Source organism: Lates calcarifer, linkage group LG19 (assembly GCF_001640805.2).
Source record: "Lates calcarifer isolate ASB-BC8 linkage group LG19, TLL_Latcal_v3, whole genome shotgun sequence".
In the NCBI taxonomy this organism is placed as follows: domain Eukaryota; kingdom Metazoa; phylum Chordata; class Actinopteri; family Centropomidae; genus Lates; species Lates calcarifer.
Window position 1 is genome coordinate 22,400,127 of NC_066851.1, and position 14,699 is coordinate 22,414,825.

The 14,699-nt window shown below is 39.2% G+C and overlaps 1 protein-coding gene across 1 annotated transcript in view; it reads left to right on the forward strand.

Moving 5' to 3' along the window:
- Nucleotides 1-13,858, forward strand: part of mark3a (MAP/microtubule affinity-regulating kinase 3a) — a 50,459-nt gene extending 36,601 nt beyond the window's left edge. The window contains 4 exon segments of the mRNA XM_018675995.2: nucleotides 3,462-3,731; nucleotides 5,426-5,452; nucleotides 11,668-11,712; nucleotides 12,975-13,858. Coding sequence (XP_018531511.1) covers nucleotides 3,462-3,731; nucleotides 5,426-5,452; nucleotides 11,668-11,712; nucleotides 12,975-13,320 — 688 coding nt within the window. The 3' untranslated portion in view covers nucleotides 13,321-13,858.
- Nucleotides 13,859-14,699: the final 841 nt, after the last annotated feature.

The following is a 14,699-nucleotide window of genomic DNA, read 5'->3' on the forward strand; positions in this document are numbered from 1 at the left end:
AGCAGGATTTCAAAGTAAAGTAGAGCGGACGCTAAAAGATTAATTGTTTTTACTTCTTGGTTCAGGAGCTGTTTTTAATGAGATTATTGAGGCTGTACATTTTTGTGGGTCCTGTTATGGAAGGCAGCACGTTTATTTTCTTAACATTTCATCAGCAGTCAGTGTTTTCTGTTGCCAGTATTATGGTCTAAATGCTGTTTTAGAGCTTTTTCTACCCAACAAGAACGCAGAAATCCTCACTATGAACACGAATGTGGTCAAAGTCGAGGCTTGTAAATGTGGATATTGGTAGGTTCGATACAAAAATATCAACGTCAGCCTTCTAAACTCAAACTGGTTGAACTTTAATAGCAACGTTTAAAGCCCAGATTCTCTAACTATTGTCAAAAAGAAAACCCAGGATCCTTAGAGAAGATTTCCTTTGATTCATTCCCTTATTTTCTTTTTTCTTTTCCCTCTTTCTTTCTTATATCTACTTCCCCCTTTTCTCATCATCTTATTTTTCATTTCTGCCTGTCTGTTTGTGGTCCGGGCTCGGGTGGGGGTGTTTTTTTGTTTTTTTGTTTTTTGTTTTTCTGCCGTGGCATGACCAGCATGACTGAGATGGCTTGTGCCACTAGCCCCTCCTCTGCCTTTGCGGCCGCTGTGTTCGGTGCCTCGTCCAGTTCGGTGCGGCAGAGGTATCAAACCGTCGGCCCCTTGTACGCTTGCCAGGCAGGCTGGGCCACGCTGCCCCACTCCTACTACGCTCTGGACTACTGCTCGCCCAAGTAAGACAGCAGGGCCTCCAAAAAAAAAAAAAAAACCAACCACCCCCCCCTCGTCTGTCTCTTCTCATGTCTCAGCCCCTGTTTGCCCCCCCCCCTCGCTAACCCACACATCCAGCCAGCTTCACTCTCTGTAACACCCCAACTAAACCATGGACACCATCTGCAAAGAACAGTGAAGAAACTGTGCGTCCAACTTGGTTTTTTTTTCCGCGTCAGTGTCTGAAATGAACGTTCATCGGCCAAGAGCAGGTAAAACGAATTCACCTGTAAAGATGAACATAATTCACATACATCAGTCTGAAAACAGAAAACAGGGACGTCTTCTTCTTCTTGTAGAAACACTGAATAAAGACACATGGGTAGATTTAGAGTGAGAAGGAGAGGCACCTTCAGGTGCTTAAAATAGTGTTTCAATGTTAGAACGCTGCATAACAAAGATTCACAAAGATGGAAGGAGGTGACAGCTGTAAAATGTATATATATCATGATATGTATTGTTATCAATATATGAGGAAGAAGAAAAGGAAGAAGAAAACTCCTGCACACTGTTCACTTAAAGAACTAGTTGAATAAAGAACATGTAAAACACCTGAAGAAGGTCTTTGACCAAAACACTGCATTAAATGTTCTTTATTAAGTGAAGACTGTGCAGGTGTTGTCTTCACCCTCAGATGAATTTAATTTTAATCACAAGAGATGAAACTCAGAAGAAGTTATCACAATATTCCTTACAAAATTTCTTACTCAAGTTGTTGAAAAAAAAGATCCTAAATCTAAATATATTCACTCACATTTCAGGAGCTGGAACCAAACTGAATTCAGGTAATTAATTTAAAAAAGGTGTCACAGATGAATCCTCTGCTGGTCGACCGATCGCTTTATTGAGGAAATCAGCAAATAAAAAAATATACATCCAAAATTCAGTCATAAGAAGTCATGGTGGAGCTGCAGAACTTTAGGCTTTATTAGAGGAAAGTTTTACCTGCGACTGTTATTTCAGACACTGATAAAAATGGAGGCACGAGCAGAGAAAAATATGTATCCACACACTGACGTCAGGCTGCCACGCTTCGACAGACGAGGTTTAAAACTCTGTGTGTGATGGTATTTTTCCATGTTTGCTTCATCCCTCTGTCCACCATAAACCTGGAGGAACTCTTGCTTCGCTGCAGACATTTGCAACAGTAACTAAAACCTCCCCGTTCTCTCCTCCATCATCCTCTGCTGTGAACTCTGACCCTCCTCTGATCTTCTCCGTCTGGATCCTTCACCTGTTCGTCTGCGAACACGACGGCCGAGCTCCACCGCTCACCGGCTCCTCCTCCCCCACCGCTGTCCCCTCAGAACCATCGTCTGTCTCTGTCTAGACTCGCTAACTGATCAGGGACACGACTCACTCTTCCCATTTGTTAAGAGCTTGATGTCCGGTGGCAGGAAATTAATCAACTTTCCCTTTTCCAGATTTCTCTTTGGCTGGTGAATTGATGCAAAGAACCTCCTGTACTTTGTCTCAGATGTTTTATGTAGAAATGTTTTGGTCCTGTTTCCGCTGCAGGAGCTGTTTGACTTCTCCTTAAAGATGTTTATTTGTGCCGTGTAGTGAAGATAGACGACAAGAAATGACGGGGATCCAGTGAGATGGGAAATGAAATTAAAATCTTGTAATTGTTTGGATTCGGTTACATATGAAAGCAGAAATTAATAACCATATTCCAGATATGTAACCTCGTCAAAATCTCACGATATTTATTACAATATGAACAAGACATTAATTTAAATTTAATTTTAAAAACTTGTTGATAAAATTCATCTCTCTCCCCTGCTCTGTTCTCCATCGCCTCCACCACCATCTTTGTACTAGATCCATAGATGTGAAAAGAGACCGAGTGGAGCACAAAGGATGATGGTCTATGTAGTTCTCATTACAGTTTTGCCCAGGAGACCTATCGTTTGTTACCGTCCACGTCCAGACACTTTTGTTCTCATGATATTGTGAAACTGACGACGCTGTTGCATCCCAACATCCCTCTGTGGTTTTCAGCCTTTTTTTTTTTCCACCTCTGCATTTTCTCCTTTCTGACATTTATTTAAACATTAACAGAAACAGGAATTACAACAAACAAGGTCTCATTTGTGGTGGAAACACAGATGAGGATGGGCTGAAAACGTTTTTAGTTTGAGGCTCCGTCTGGTTTAAAAGCAGCGTTTTAAGACTGAAACATTTTCATCGTGGATCTGAATTATTTTTGACAAACTGCACATTGTTCCAGTCTGATCTGAAGGTTTAAACATGTTGCTTCAATCCACCAGCTGCTGAGATTTATCTTTAATTTCCTGCCCTGTCGACATCTAACCTGCAAGATTCATTTACTTAAAAACCCATGGCAAGATTAGAAATCCATGTAGGAATAACAAACGTCTTGGCCATTGTAAAGATGAATGGAGGGAAATGAGATGAAACTGTTTGAAGGGTTTTTCCATTGCAGGAGTAAACCTGTGTACCTGAGCGGTGGCAGTGACCTTTGACCTTTTCTATTCAGCAAAAATATGCAAAATCAGACGATGTAAATATTGATTTTATTGACTAGCGCAGGTTACACTGACATACACATCTGCAGTGGAAAAACTGACGTTCAGCTCGTCCGTCTCTGATGTGATCATAACTTCTTCCTCCTCTGTCCGCTCCTGCAGCGTCGCGGTGTCGCCCGGCGGCCAGAGGAACCCGGTGGCGTCGACCCACAGCATCGCCAACGCCACCACGCCCGACCGCCTCCGCTTCCCCCGGGGCACCGCCAGCCGCAGCACCTTCCACGGGGGCCAGCTGAGGGACCGTCGCACGGCCACGTACAACGGGCCGCCGGCCTCGCCCACCCTCTCGCACGACGCCACCCCTCTGTCCCAGACCCGCAGCCGTGGAACCAGCAACCTCTTCTCCAAACTCACCTCCAAACTCACCCGCAGGTAGGCGAGGACACACCTCATGGCAGGAAAAGATCCACAGGCTGGAGTTTAGCTGCCTTTCCACTCAGTCAGTTTAAACTTAGATTAATCAAAAACCATCATTCATGTTCACTTTTTCACTGAGTTTCAGTCACTAATGGAAATACTGAGGCTCTCCTCAGGACTGAAATAGAAAGCAGATAGACTCCAGCCCTGCTCTGTGCAGTATAATCTCCTGTGACTCTTGTCTGTTCGAGTTAGAGACCAATCAACACAGTGCCTTGTAGAGTTAGGATGATTAATTACATGCTGGGGGGGAAACACTTCACTGTCCTGTACAATGTGATTTATTCTAAAGTCTAAATTGTTTATCTGTCGCTGCCTGGTTGCCTGCCAGAAGAGAGAACTGAAACCAGTCTGAATGAGCCACAATCCGACCTCTTTTATGGTCCAGGAACCGGGACAAAACCAGAACCTGGAGCACAGAAATTTCATTTTCTTGTGTTGTAGTGATGAAGACATCTTTTCTGTTGTTGAAGGGAGAAACCACAACTTCAGTTTTTGTTATTTTTGGTCCAAATCAAAGTAGAAACTGACATTTTTAGGATCAGAGTTTTAAGGGCTGAAAAACTCCAGAGTGGTGTGAACGCCAGGCGTCACCGTAGCAACAACGCTGCGTTTAAACCACCTATAACCGAGCGTCCTCATACAGGGACACTTTATACACTTCATACTTCATTTAAGCTAAACTTAAACCTGTTGTCCTCGTTTGTGCAGTCTAGTGTTAACAAAATCACAATGCGCCAAATCAACAGTGTAAAAACAAGATGGCGGCAGTCTCTTCATCATCATTTCAATGAGACAAACCAGAGTGAGAGCTGCTGTTTGAAGCCTGTTGAGGAAGGAAAATTCATAAAGTTATAAAACATTGAACAATCATAGGGCTTTTAGATGTGCTGCATTGTTTAGGCACTGAAATAAACAGTTTTACACACTGATGACTTTGTAGTAAAAGAACTCATTCTTCCCACGCGTCGACTTCTTTTTTCATAAACTACTTCCTGTGAAGATGTGGTTTAGTTTTTATACTAATCAGGTCTTACTGATCCCAAAGAGCGAGAGAAATTTAAAATTCAGACAAAATCAACGCTCAGGTCTCAGGAGGTTAAAAGGGAAACGTATTAATGTGGCGTCACAAAAAGTTGATTTCCAGTTTCCACGTGGTGCTGATGGTGTAAAACCTCTCTGGTTTGGACCAAATAAACCAAACTTAAAGTAAATTTTTATCAGGTTTCTACCACCACATGTTTGTTTCCATCTGGCTCCAGCATCTCCCTCAGAGTATTTATTCTAATTAGCCACATTATGGCTGTACCTATTATCACAGTTGGAATTCCCTGCTATAAATCTGTGACTATGTTTAGTAAAAACATCCAAACAAGACGACAAACAGACGAACAAAAGGCTCTGAAAGCAGCAGCCAGGCCAGCGACTTCACTCCTGCAATGACTGACCTAAAATGAGGAATTGAAATCATTTGATAATCAATGAAAATTTTAAAAAAAGAATCTTCCCTTTCACTGTTGATGATTCCAATCACCCCATTTTTGTTCACTCATTCAAATTCCTCATGCCCTCCCCCTCCTCCCCTCCCTCCCCCCTCCCTCCTCCTCCTTCACCATTTTCACTGTTTCTTTGTCTGATTCTGTTTGTAGAAACATGTCATTCAGGTTTACCAAAAGGTAGGACTCTTGTACTGCCTTTTCGCTCTGTGCCAAAAATAACGACCAAAAAAAAAACCCAACATATTTCACTGAAAGACTTCCTCTGAATCTCTACAGACGCGTGGGGCTGCTGGCACTGAACTAACACAACGCTTAGCAGGAAAAAAAACACTCTCTGGGTACATTTACACACACAGGTTATAATCAGATTAATGTGACATTATTTTTACTCAGTAATCCAAATTTACATTATCTAACTTGTTTATAGGGCTAGTTTTATATCCCTGCTGAACTTTGATGCTGCTTTAAAATCTGTGCAATAAATATGAAGCTGCAGCCAGGAGCTAGTTAGCGTAGCTTAGCATAAAGACTGGAAGCGGGGGAAAACTGCTAGCCTTGCTCTGTCATCTCTAAACCAAAGTAATTAACCTGCCACAAAACTAAATCATGTGCAGGACTGCAGCTGCTTCCAGCCAAGAAATGTTACAGAAATTTTTATATAAGCGGTGTCATACGCAAACATAAATGTAAATATATAAATAAATATATAAACATTTTATTTTGTCATAGACAGACATGCATGCAAACTAATACAAATGTTATTTTCTTTTTGATTTATTTGTGAGTAGACTTTTAATCAATTTGTTCATTGAACAATAAAAAAGAACCTGATTAATAAATAAACATATTTTGCAGGGTAAAAAATCAACAGAATTTGCATGAAATCTGGTTGTTTTAACCAAGATTATGATGCAAGATGTTAAATTCCCTGTTTTTTTGTTTTTTTGTTTGTTTGTTTTTCCACAAATTTCCAGTTTATTCCTATGGAACGTTTCCAATGTGTTAATTAGGCGCTGTTAGGTGGATTTTGTTAGCATCAGACAGAGGTAGGCTAGCTGTTTCCCCCTGTTTCCAGTCTTTATGCTAAGCTAAGCTAACTAGCTCCTGGTTGCAGCTTCATATTTATCGCACAGACCTGAAAGTGGAGTCGATCTTCTCATCTAACTCTGGGAAAGAAGGTAAAGAAGAAAACTATTCCTTTCAGAGGGATTTATTGCAAAAATAATAAGTCAAAGAAAATCAACAAAAACACTGACTTTCCTCACAGAATGATCAGACTGAGTGTGAAACAGACACTTATGAGTCAGAGTTTTGCATTAATCAGGTTTTAACTGGTGTCTCTGTGTGTGTAAATGTCCTCACTGTGGCTGTGGTTGGTCTGAGTGGATAAAGGCTGATTGGGAGAGCAGACCGGACTCCTCGAACAATCAGTCGATTAACCAGCAGCAGCAACAAAAAGCAGCTTGCCACTAATCAATCGCCAGTGCATGCATGGGGTCTGCTTCTTACAGCTGCCATTGATTGTGGTTTGTTTTCTCACCACAATGATTGTTGTTAACGACTGAACTCTATCTCTTTCTCCTCTCTCTTTATGCTGTTGAAACTGCACATTTATTTTAAACGGAGCTTTAAACGTTATTCTGCTGCATTATTCACCATAAAATAGATTTTTTTTTAACTCTCTGTGGCTCAGAAGTGATTTCTCGCAGCTGAAATCAGGAGATTTTTCCTGTTTCAGACGGTGAAGAGGAGAAAACGTCTGGGCCATAAAGAGCTATAAAAAAAGTGTTTTTCTTTTTGTAAATACAACCTTTGTGTAGATTGTTGTGTTTCTGTAGAACTTGGTTGATTTATCCAGTGGTGTTAAGTGTTGTGCTTTGCTCTGCTTATATTTAACAACTATAGTGACTTAAGTTTAGAGTAAGTATCTGCTGGTCAGTAGTTACGTCCTGTGTCAGTTCTTTGTTGTGTTTTTGGGAAACGGTTCTTGAACAGGTATTTCTGGCTCTTTGGTGAATCATTTAAAGGAGAATTTTCCATCTTTCAGACCAGTGTGAGCTTCAGTTCAACTCTGGCAAAGTGTGAGAAACGTTGCCCAAAAAATGAAGAAAGGTTGCAGTTATCTTGTCTCCATCGGGTGTCTGAGGTTGTTTCCGGTTCAGTCCAGTGATAAATCACCATTAATACTATAAACTATACAAAACAACATCAGCTTGATCATCTTCACAAACTAGTATTGGATACAGAGAACTGTAAATGAGAAATATAAATGAACAAATATGTAGTAAAGTAAAAAGGTTGAATCTTAATTTTTCAATGTAATGCAAGAAATTTTGAATTCTTCCAAACTAAATTTTTGTAACACAAATCACTCTTGAACTCCTGTATTGGCCCAAATGTAAGATTTTATAAGAGATTTTTCAGGGAAATGTATTTGGAAAAGTTGTCGTATGATATTTGAGAACTAGAAATTTATCCAAACCTGATGTTGTAAGATGTAATTCTGCTCCTCTTCTCTTACATACATGCCTACGTCTCCACTACGCCTTTAAAATAGGGTTTGTCAGGATCATCTTGTATTTGGGCCAATAAGGTGATTTAAAGGTCAAACTCAACTCATCCTTTAACTGAGTCTAATTAAGAAATCCACAGTATTTTATGAAAGAGCCATAATCCTTTTCAAACATAAATACTGCAGGGAGTAAAACCGATCTGTCATCAGGCCAGGACGCTGAAATAAAACTCAAATAGATTCCTGAAATAGATCTTTATGAAGTGATTAGATGGGTGTGATCGAATCAGAGCAGTGGAGGAGCTTTATGGCCCTCGCAGGGCGCCGTCTCGAGGCTCAGCAGCGCCCTCTGGTGGCTGATTTGTAAACAGTTTTCTTCTTCTAGCATCTACATCATCATCTTCATCCAGAGCCTCGTCTCTTATCAGCTCTGGTGTCATCACCGTCCTCTCATCTCACTCTTCATCACCTCACTTTGGTTTGTCCTCGTTCCTACGGAGTCCCAACACCGACAAAATGCAGGAATATATTATCAGACAAGTCAAAAATAAAACTGAATATATTGATAAATGATATTGTTTCTTAAATAAATAAAATGGAGTTTAAAAAGAAATATTAAGCCATATACTTTTTCTTTAATGTTCAGTTTGTTTGTAAATAAACAAAATGTTTTTATATTTTTTACTTTACCTCCAAAATGAGAAAATAAAATCTTATTTAAGTTGCTCTCCTGTTCAACTTTAACTTTATTTTCCTATGAAAACTGAACATATAACTCGTTTGAACGTCTTAGTTATTTTTTATTGATTAATTTGCTCATTATTTTCTCAAATAAAATTTTTTTTGATCATTAGGTAAATAACAGATTGGAGGTTAGACATAAACTTAAAAGTAAATTTTTCTTTTTACGCTACCTTTAAATTATTCAACAAACAATATTCTTTATCAGTGTATCCAGTTATATTTATGACTTGTCTGATAATCTTTTTACTACATTTTGTCAGTTTCGAGTCTCCTGTACGTTTCCTCTCATCATGTTTTTGGGATTTAACCAACGACTTTTAATCATTTTCCTCCTCTTCAGGACTTTTTTTTTTTTTTTTTTTTAAGGTTCAGTCACCTCCCACCTCCACTCCCTCTCCTCACAGTTTTTTGTGTGTTTTTTGTCTTCCTTAACCTTCCTGTGTCCTTTAACCTTTGACCTCTTGCTGCTCTTCCTCTCTGCCTAGGGTCAGTATTGACCCGGCCAAACGGCAGATGGCCAAAACAGGGCCTGCCATCCCTTCTACCCAGGGAGGAAAGACCCTTAGTAAGTCTTCTGCCCTCCAGTCTCTTATCAGCCTTTCCTTCCTTCCTTCCTTCTCGTCATCCTTCCATGTTTTTTTCCTCTTTTTTTTCAGCCTGTCGTCATGTCATACATTTAAATATTCTTTCCTTCTTCCTTTCTTTCTTTCCTTATTTCTTTTTCTTGTCATGTGTCCACTGAGATAAACTTTTCCGCCGTCTCCTCAGATTCCCGTTTTTTCTTTCAGATTCAGGAGCAGAAGATATAGAGAGTTGTAGGAAGATGAAGATCTAGAGTAAGGGGCTGTTTCAATCCCTCGATCCTCTGAGGCTTAAGTGTCGGTTATGTGGAGGGTCTCACCCACCTCCCTCCCTCCCTCTCCCTTCCCTCCCTCCCTCCCTGGTTTTGTGATTTTCACGGCCTCTCTGACCGACCCGGGACCTGCTGTCAGTCCTGTCTGTTCACTCGTCCTCTTGTTTTTGTCGAGTCCCTCGAGCTGTCAGGAGTTTGGAGTCACTTCCTCCTCCACCCCGTCCTGTTTTTCTGTTCTCCGTCGTGTCAAGAGGAGCAGAGGGAGCTCACTCACTTTAATTTGCTTTTAATCTAATCTGTTACTCAGAGATTTTACCCTCGTTTGTAGTGATTCAGGGGCTGAATGTAAAACTGCCTCTAACACAGAAATTAGACACACAATTGGTGTGTTGGTTTTACTTTCCTCTGGCCACCCTCATTAGGAGTGAGTGATATGGATAAAATCCTCTCAGGGTGTGTGTAACTTTACTATAAAATCATCAGGTTTTTCTCAGCTGTCCTGGTGCAGCATCTCCGACTTCCAAGGTGCATGGAGAAGGGAAATAGTCTGAATATTCGTTGTGAGACTTTATGGTGTGTCCTCGTGGATAAAACTACAACAGAAATGTGTGATTTTGTCTGATTTAGCAGATTAAACCTGACAGTCAAAGTATTTAATCGCATCGATGCATGCAACGTTTAAGAGAATTCATTTATTGTCCACATCTGTAGATATGAAAGGGACAGCTGCCACAGTTTTACCAAGAGAAATGAGACAAGTCTCACAGTGTATATTGTCATATCATCAAACTTTATCTTGACTTGCAGCTTTTATACTCTGAGCTGTTTCTGTTATGAAACTGTAGCTGCAGTTTTTTTATTGTTTCTAGCTGCTAGCAGGTGACATTTATTGAAAGAAACTATGATATACCGTTAATTCAGATCTGTTTTTTTAATTGTCATTGATGTAGATTTTCTCACAGAGAAGTCATGAAGGTTAACAGATTTTAAATGCTTAAATGGGGGTTAAAACAAAGTGTTGCAGCACATTTTGCTTAAAGTCTAAATGAACCTAAAGTCGACTTTTTCTCTGTTTCCACGTGTCACTTCAGTCACAGGCAGAAATCATCATCGGGGAACATTTAGTTTGACTTTCATTTATTTTATTTTTTCATTCAACTTCCAGTTGCACAAAAAACTCAGAAAACCAACAAGAAAATGACAAGAAACCCAATAAAAATAATTAAAAACATCTTAAAAACATCAGGAAATAAAATTGGGCTCTGCAAAAATGTAGTGATGATTACTTTAAATTAACTAATATATTAAATAAAATATAGTCATATTTCGTTTATTTTTATAAAATTCTGTTGTCCAAATTCATTCTCATTTTATATTAAAATGTATTTTAACAGTGGGGCCTTTTCTAGAGCTTTTAACTGCATCTCATGGTCTTCCTCAGTGGATTTATCTCATATTTATTAGTCATATCATAAGTTTTGTTTTTATTCACGCTGAGTAAACTCCAGCCCGTGAAGAAGACCATAAAATGCATCTGAAAGCTCCAGAGCTGTTTCAGTGAGCTGTTTTCCACAGTTTCCAAGGTCAATAATGAATGTAAATGTGATTTTTATCTGCATTTGCCACATTGTTATTTAAATCGTTGTAAAAATATAACTTTAATTTTAACCATATCACCCACCCCGACTTTAAAACCATGTAAAAGGAAATAAAAGGTTGTAGTTTAAGAGATTTTAAATGAGTTTTTAGGGACAAAAGTAAAAGAGGATACATAAAAGCAGATATCTAATAAATTTTAGAGCTGAACCATCGTCTCAGTCCATGTGAATAGTTTCTATTAAAACTTTATTGCTGTTCATCATCACATCTGAAGCTGCAGTTAACGTCCTGAAGCTGCTGTTTTCCGTCGACTCTTCACGCTGTAGCTCATGAGATGCATCTCCGTCCTGCTTTGTGTTTTAAAAGGTTTTTGTTTCTTTCTTTGTCTGCCGCTGTTGGTTCCAGTTCAGGATCACATCACTGTCGCTCTTTATTATTTTTCTGTTTCCCATGATTCCTCACTGATCTTTATGGAAGTCAAACCTTCCATGTCTTTGTATATATTTTTTTTGTTTTGTTTTGCGGTGGTGGCTCTCGTCGTCGTTTCACTTCTTCTCCTTCTTATCATATTTTTAAAAATTCACACTGGAATTGATCTGAAATGATTTATCGTGCACAATCCACATCTCTTTTTTTTCTTCTTTTTTCTCCCTCCTCCCTGTCTGATCTTCTCATGCGCCTCAGAGTCTCAACCGAGTTTGAAAGAAACGGGAGACTTGAGGGCTCAAGGTGAGGTTACCTGTACAACCCCCAACCCCGCCCTCCCCCCTTCGTCACCCACACACACTCCCCCTCCTCCCCAACATGTCGGTCCACCTTTTAGGCTTCAGTTTGTCCTTGTCCTCCTCCTCCTCCCCCTCTCTGCATAGGAACCCCTCTCTCTGCTTGGTTTCTCCTGGGACGTTTGAATGTGTCGGACCGTTCAGAAAGCTGTGTGCTGTATTTCAGCTTTGCCTTTTGAGTGTTTCTTTTTTTATTTTTAGCATTTGCATGGCACTGTACTTGTGTGCTGCTCTGTTAGCATGGCACGTTTGTTTTCATGTCAACCTGAAAAGTAACTTCCAGCATGGCTGGTCGCCTCAGTTACATTCACAGTCACACAGAAAATAAATACCCATCAATCTTTGAAAGACCGAGAGAGTCATTTAAAAACAATTTCACCACTGTTAGCATTTCCAGAATCCTCAAAGACTCTTCTAAACATCTGGATGAAAAAATACTTCATCTTCTCCTCATCTAAGTTTAGATTTTTATATCCTGTCCAGGTGGCTGCAGATGACACAAACATCTATATATAAATTTGTCATTTTACATGAAATGACATGAGGATTTGTTGCTTTTTCTCTGTGTAACGTGATTGTAGAGTTGTGTCATTTTCAGTCTCATGGATACGAGTCACAATATTAAAAATATTGTCTTTGAGGAAACGGTTTATAAACAACTTTTTCAGAGATGGCTGGGTATTTATCTTTGAGAAAAACAGAAGCCAAATGTTGAGAAAGAACATATAACTGAAGACATCAATAAATAATATTGTTAATATTGTATAGTTAAATAATTAAAATGGAGTTTAAAAGAAACCTAAATCGTTACGCTTTTTCTTTGACCTTAAGCAAGTTGCTTAAAAAAATTAATTTAAAAAGCTTATTGTTATTTGTCCTTTATCCATTTTAGTTTTTAACCAACAATGTAATATACTGGTGTTTTCAGTTATATCAGTCACATTTTGTCATTTTCGAGACTCCGTAGCTTTGCCCTGTGACTTGAATGTAATGATAATCGACAAACTGGGGTTAGAAAGTGTCTTGGGTGGAAACAGACACCAGCCACTGTAAATTTAAACTTTATATTTTAAGAATTTAATAATGAAAATCTGACTTATTTGGTGAAACAAAGTGGCTGCTGACTCTCTACACCCACCAGACACAGCTTTAAAAAAAACTATGAGCCAAATCTGCGAAGCTAAAACTTCTCGTCCTCTTCTTCTACAGTCGCCATGTACCTGGGGATCAAAAAGGGGAAAATAAAGACAGTAAACCCCGCTCCCTCAGATTCACTTGGAGTATGAGGACCACCAGCTCCATGGAGCCCTGCGATATCATGCGGGAAATTCGCAAGGTGCTCGATGCCAACAACTGCGACTACGAACAGCAAGAGAGTTTCCTGCTTCTTTGCGTCCACGGGGACGGGCGAGCTGAGAACCTGGTCCAGTGGGAGATGGAGGTTTGCAAGCTTCCCCGTCTCTCCCTCAACGGCGTCAGGTTCAAGAGGATATCCGGATCATCCATCGCTTTCAAAAACATTGCTTCCAAAGTTGCCAACGAGTTAAAGCTATGAACAAAAGGGTTTAAAAGTATACATATATATATCTAGAAGTATTTAAGCTGTACAATCATCCAAGTAGCAGTTTCCAAATGTCTCCTTTTTTAAAAAACAAAATACAGAGTATGTATTGAATATTATAATGTATAGATTAAGGCTTTTGGCAATAATCACTGAATTACCTACTAATATCTCAGTCTATTCTGGCCACACGGGGTCGACATTAACGAGTTGAATATGATTTGTCATGCTGTGAATGTGGACAAAAAAGCATTTCTAGTCTTATTTATTTCATCTTTTTTTTCTCCTCTCATTGAAAAAGAAAAAAATTACGTAGCGTTTTTTGTTTTCAGTGTAAATAATGTATCTTACTTTCAAAGACAGCTTCACTGCAATACTCCATTTTTTTTCTTTGTTTTTTTTTTCCCTTTGTTTTTTCTTTTTGTATTTCGTTTAAAAAAAAAAAAGTAGAGATGATGAGGGAGTCTGTGTAAATGCCCACGTGGTTTAAGGGTCACTCATGTCTCAAATTAAAGTGTCTGTCAACTTGAAATGTCCTTGTCTCACGCTGGTTATTTGTATCCGGACACATGGTCGAGATGAAAATCTAAAAGTATCTGGAACTTTTTCCCAGTATTTAAATATATTGTTCAGTGTTTAAAAATAGAGAAAGAATGAAGCAACACTTTTTGTTGTAGTGTGTTATTTTATGTACTTTTTAAAAGACGTCTGGACACTGCCCCCAAAAAGTTAAAAACTGATTTAGCCCTGTTGTAACCTGGATACACACAGGTAGATGTCTTAAGGATGTATATCATAAACCCCATGCTTTTATTTTGAAGGAGTCTTAAAGGAACACTGTCTGTTGGACTCAACAACTTTTTTTGGTCCAGATTATGTCTGAACTTGTTTTTATAAATTAGCAGACTAAAAAAAGTAACAAAAGCCTCTGCCATTTTGTTTAATCTCTGTAACTGTCCCTGTCAATACAGCTGAGACAGGAAGTCAAACTTTATACCAAAACTGCATCCTACAATTCCCATAATGCAACTTTATAGCATTCAGTGCTATACAGTGAGGACTCCCCAACTAAAATCTGTGTATCGGCCCTTTGAGGTTGTTTATACAATGTGTATTGTATAGTCTCTGAAATGTAACGTAAACATAAGGAAAGTTCTCTTATCGGACATCTGTGCCACACATGGTGATGCGTTCAGGGACAGATGTAGGTCCACTGCACATACATGTACATCTGGGGACAATGGTCTTAGTTAAAGTCTGGACAGTGAAACACTGTTGGTCTGAAACCTTCTGACTGGAGATTTAAACTGGAGCTGCAGGTGAAACTTTGCCATGTGATAAAATTCATAATCTACAGCTTCTGTTTCAGAGCA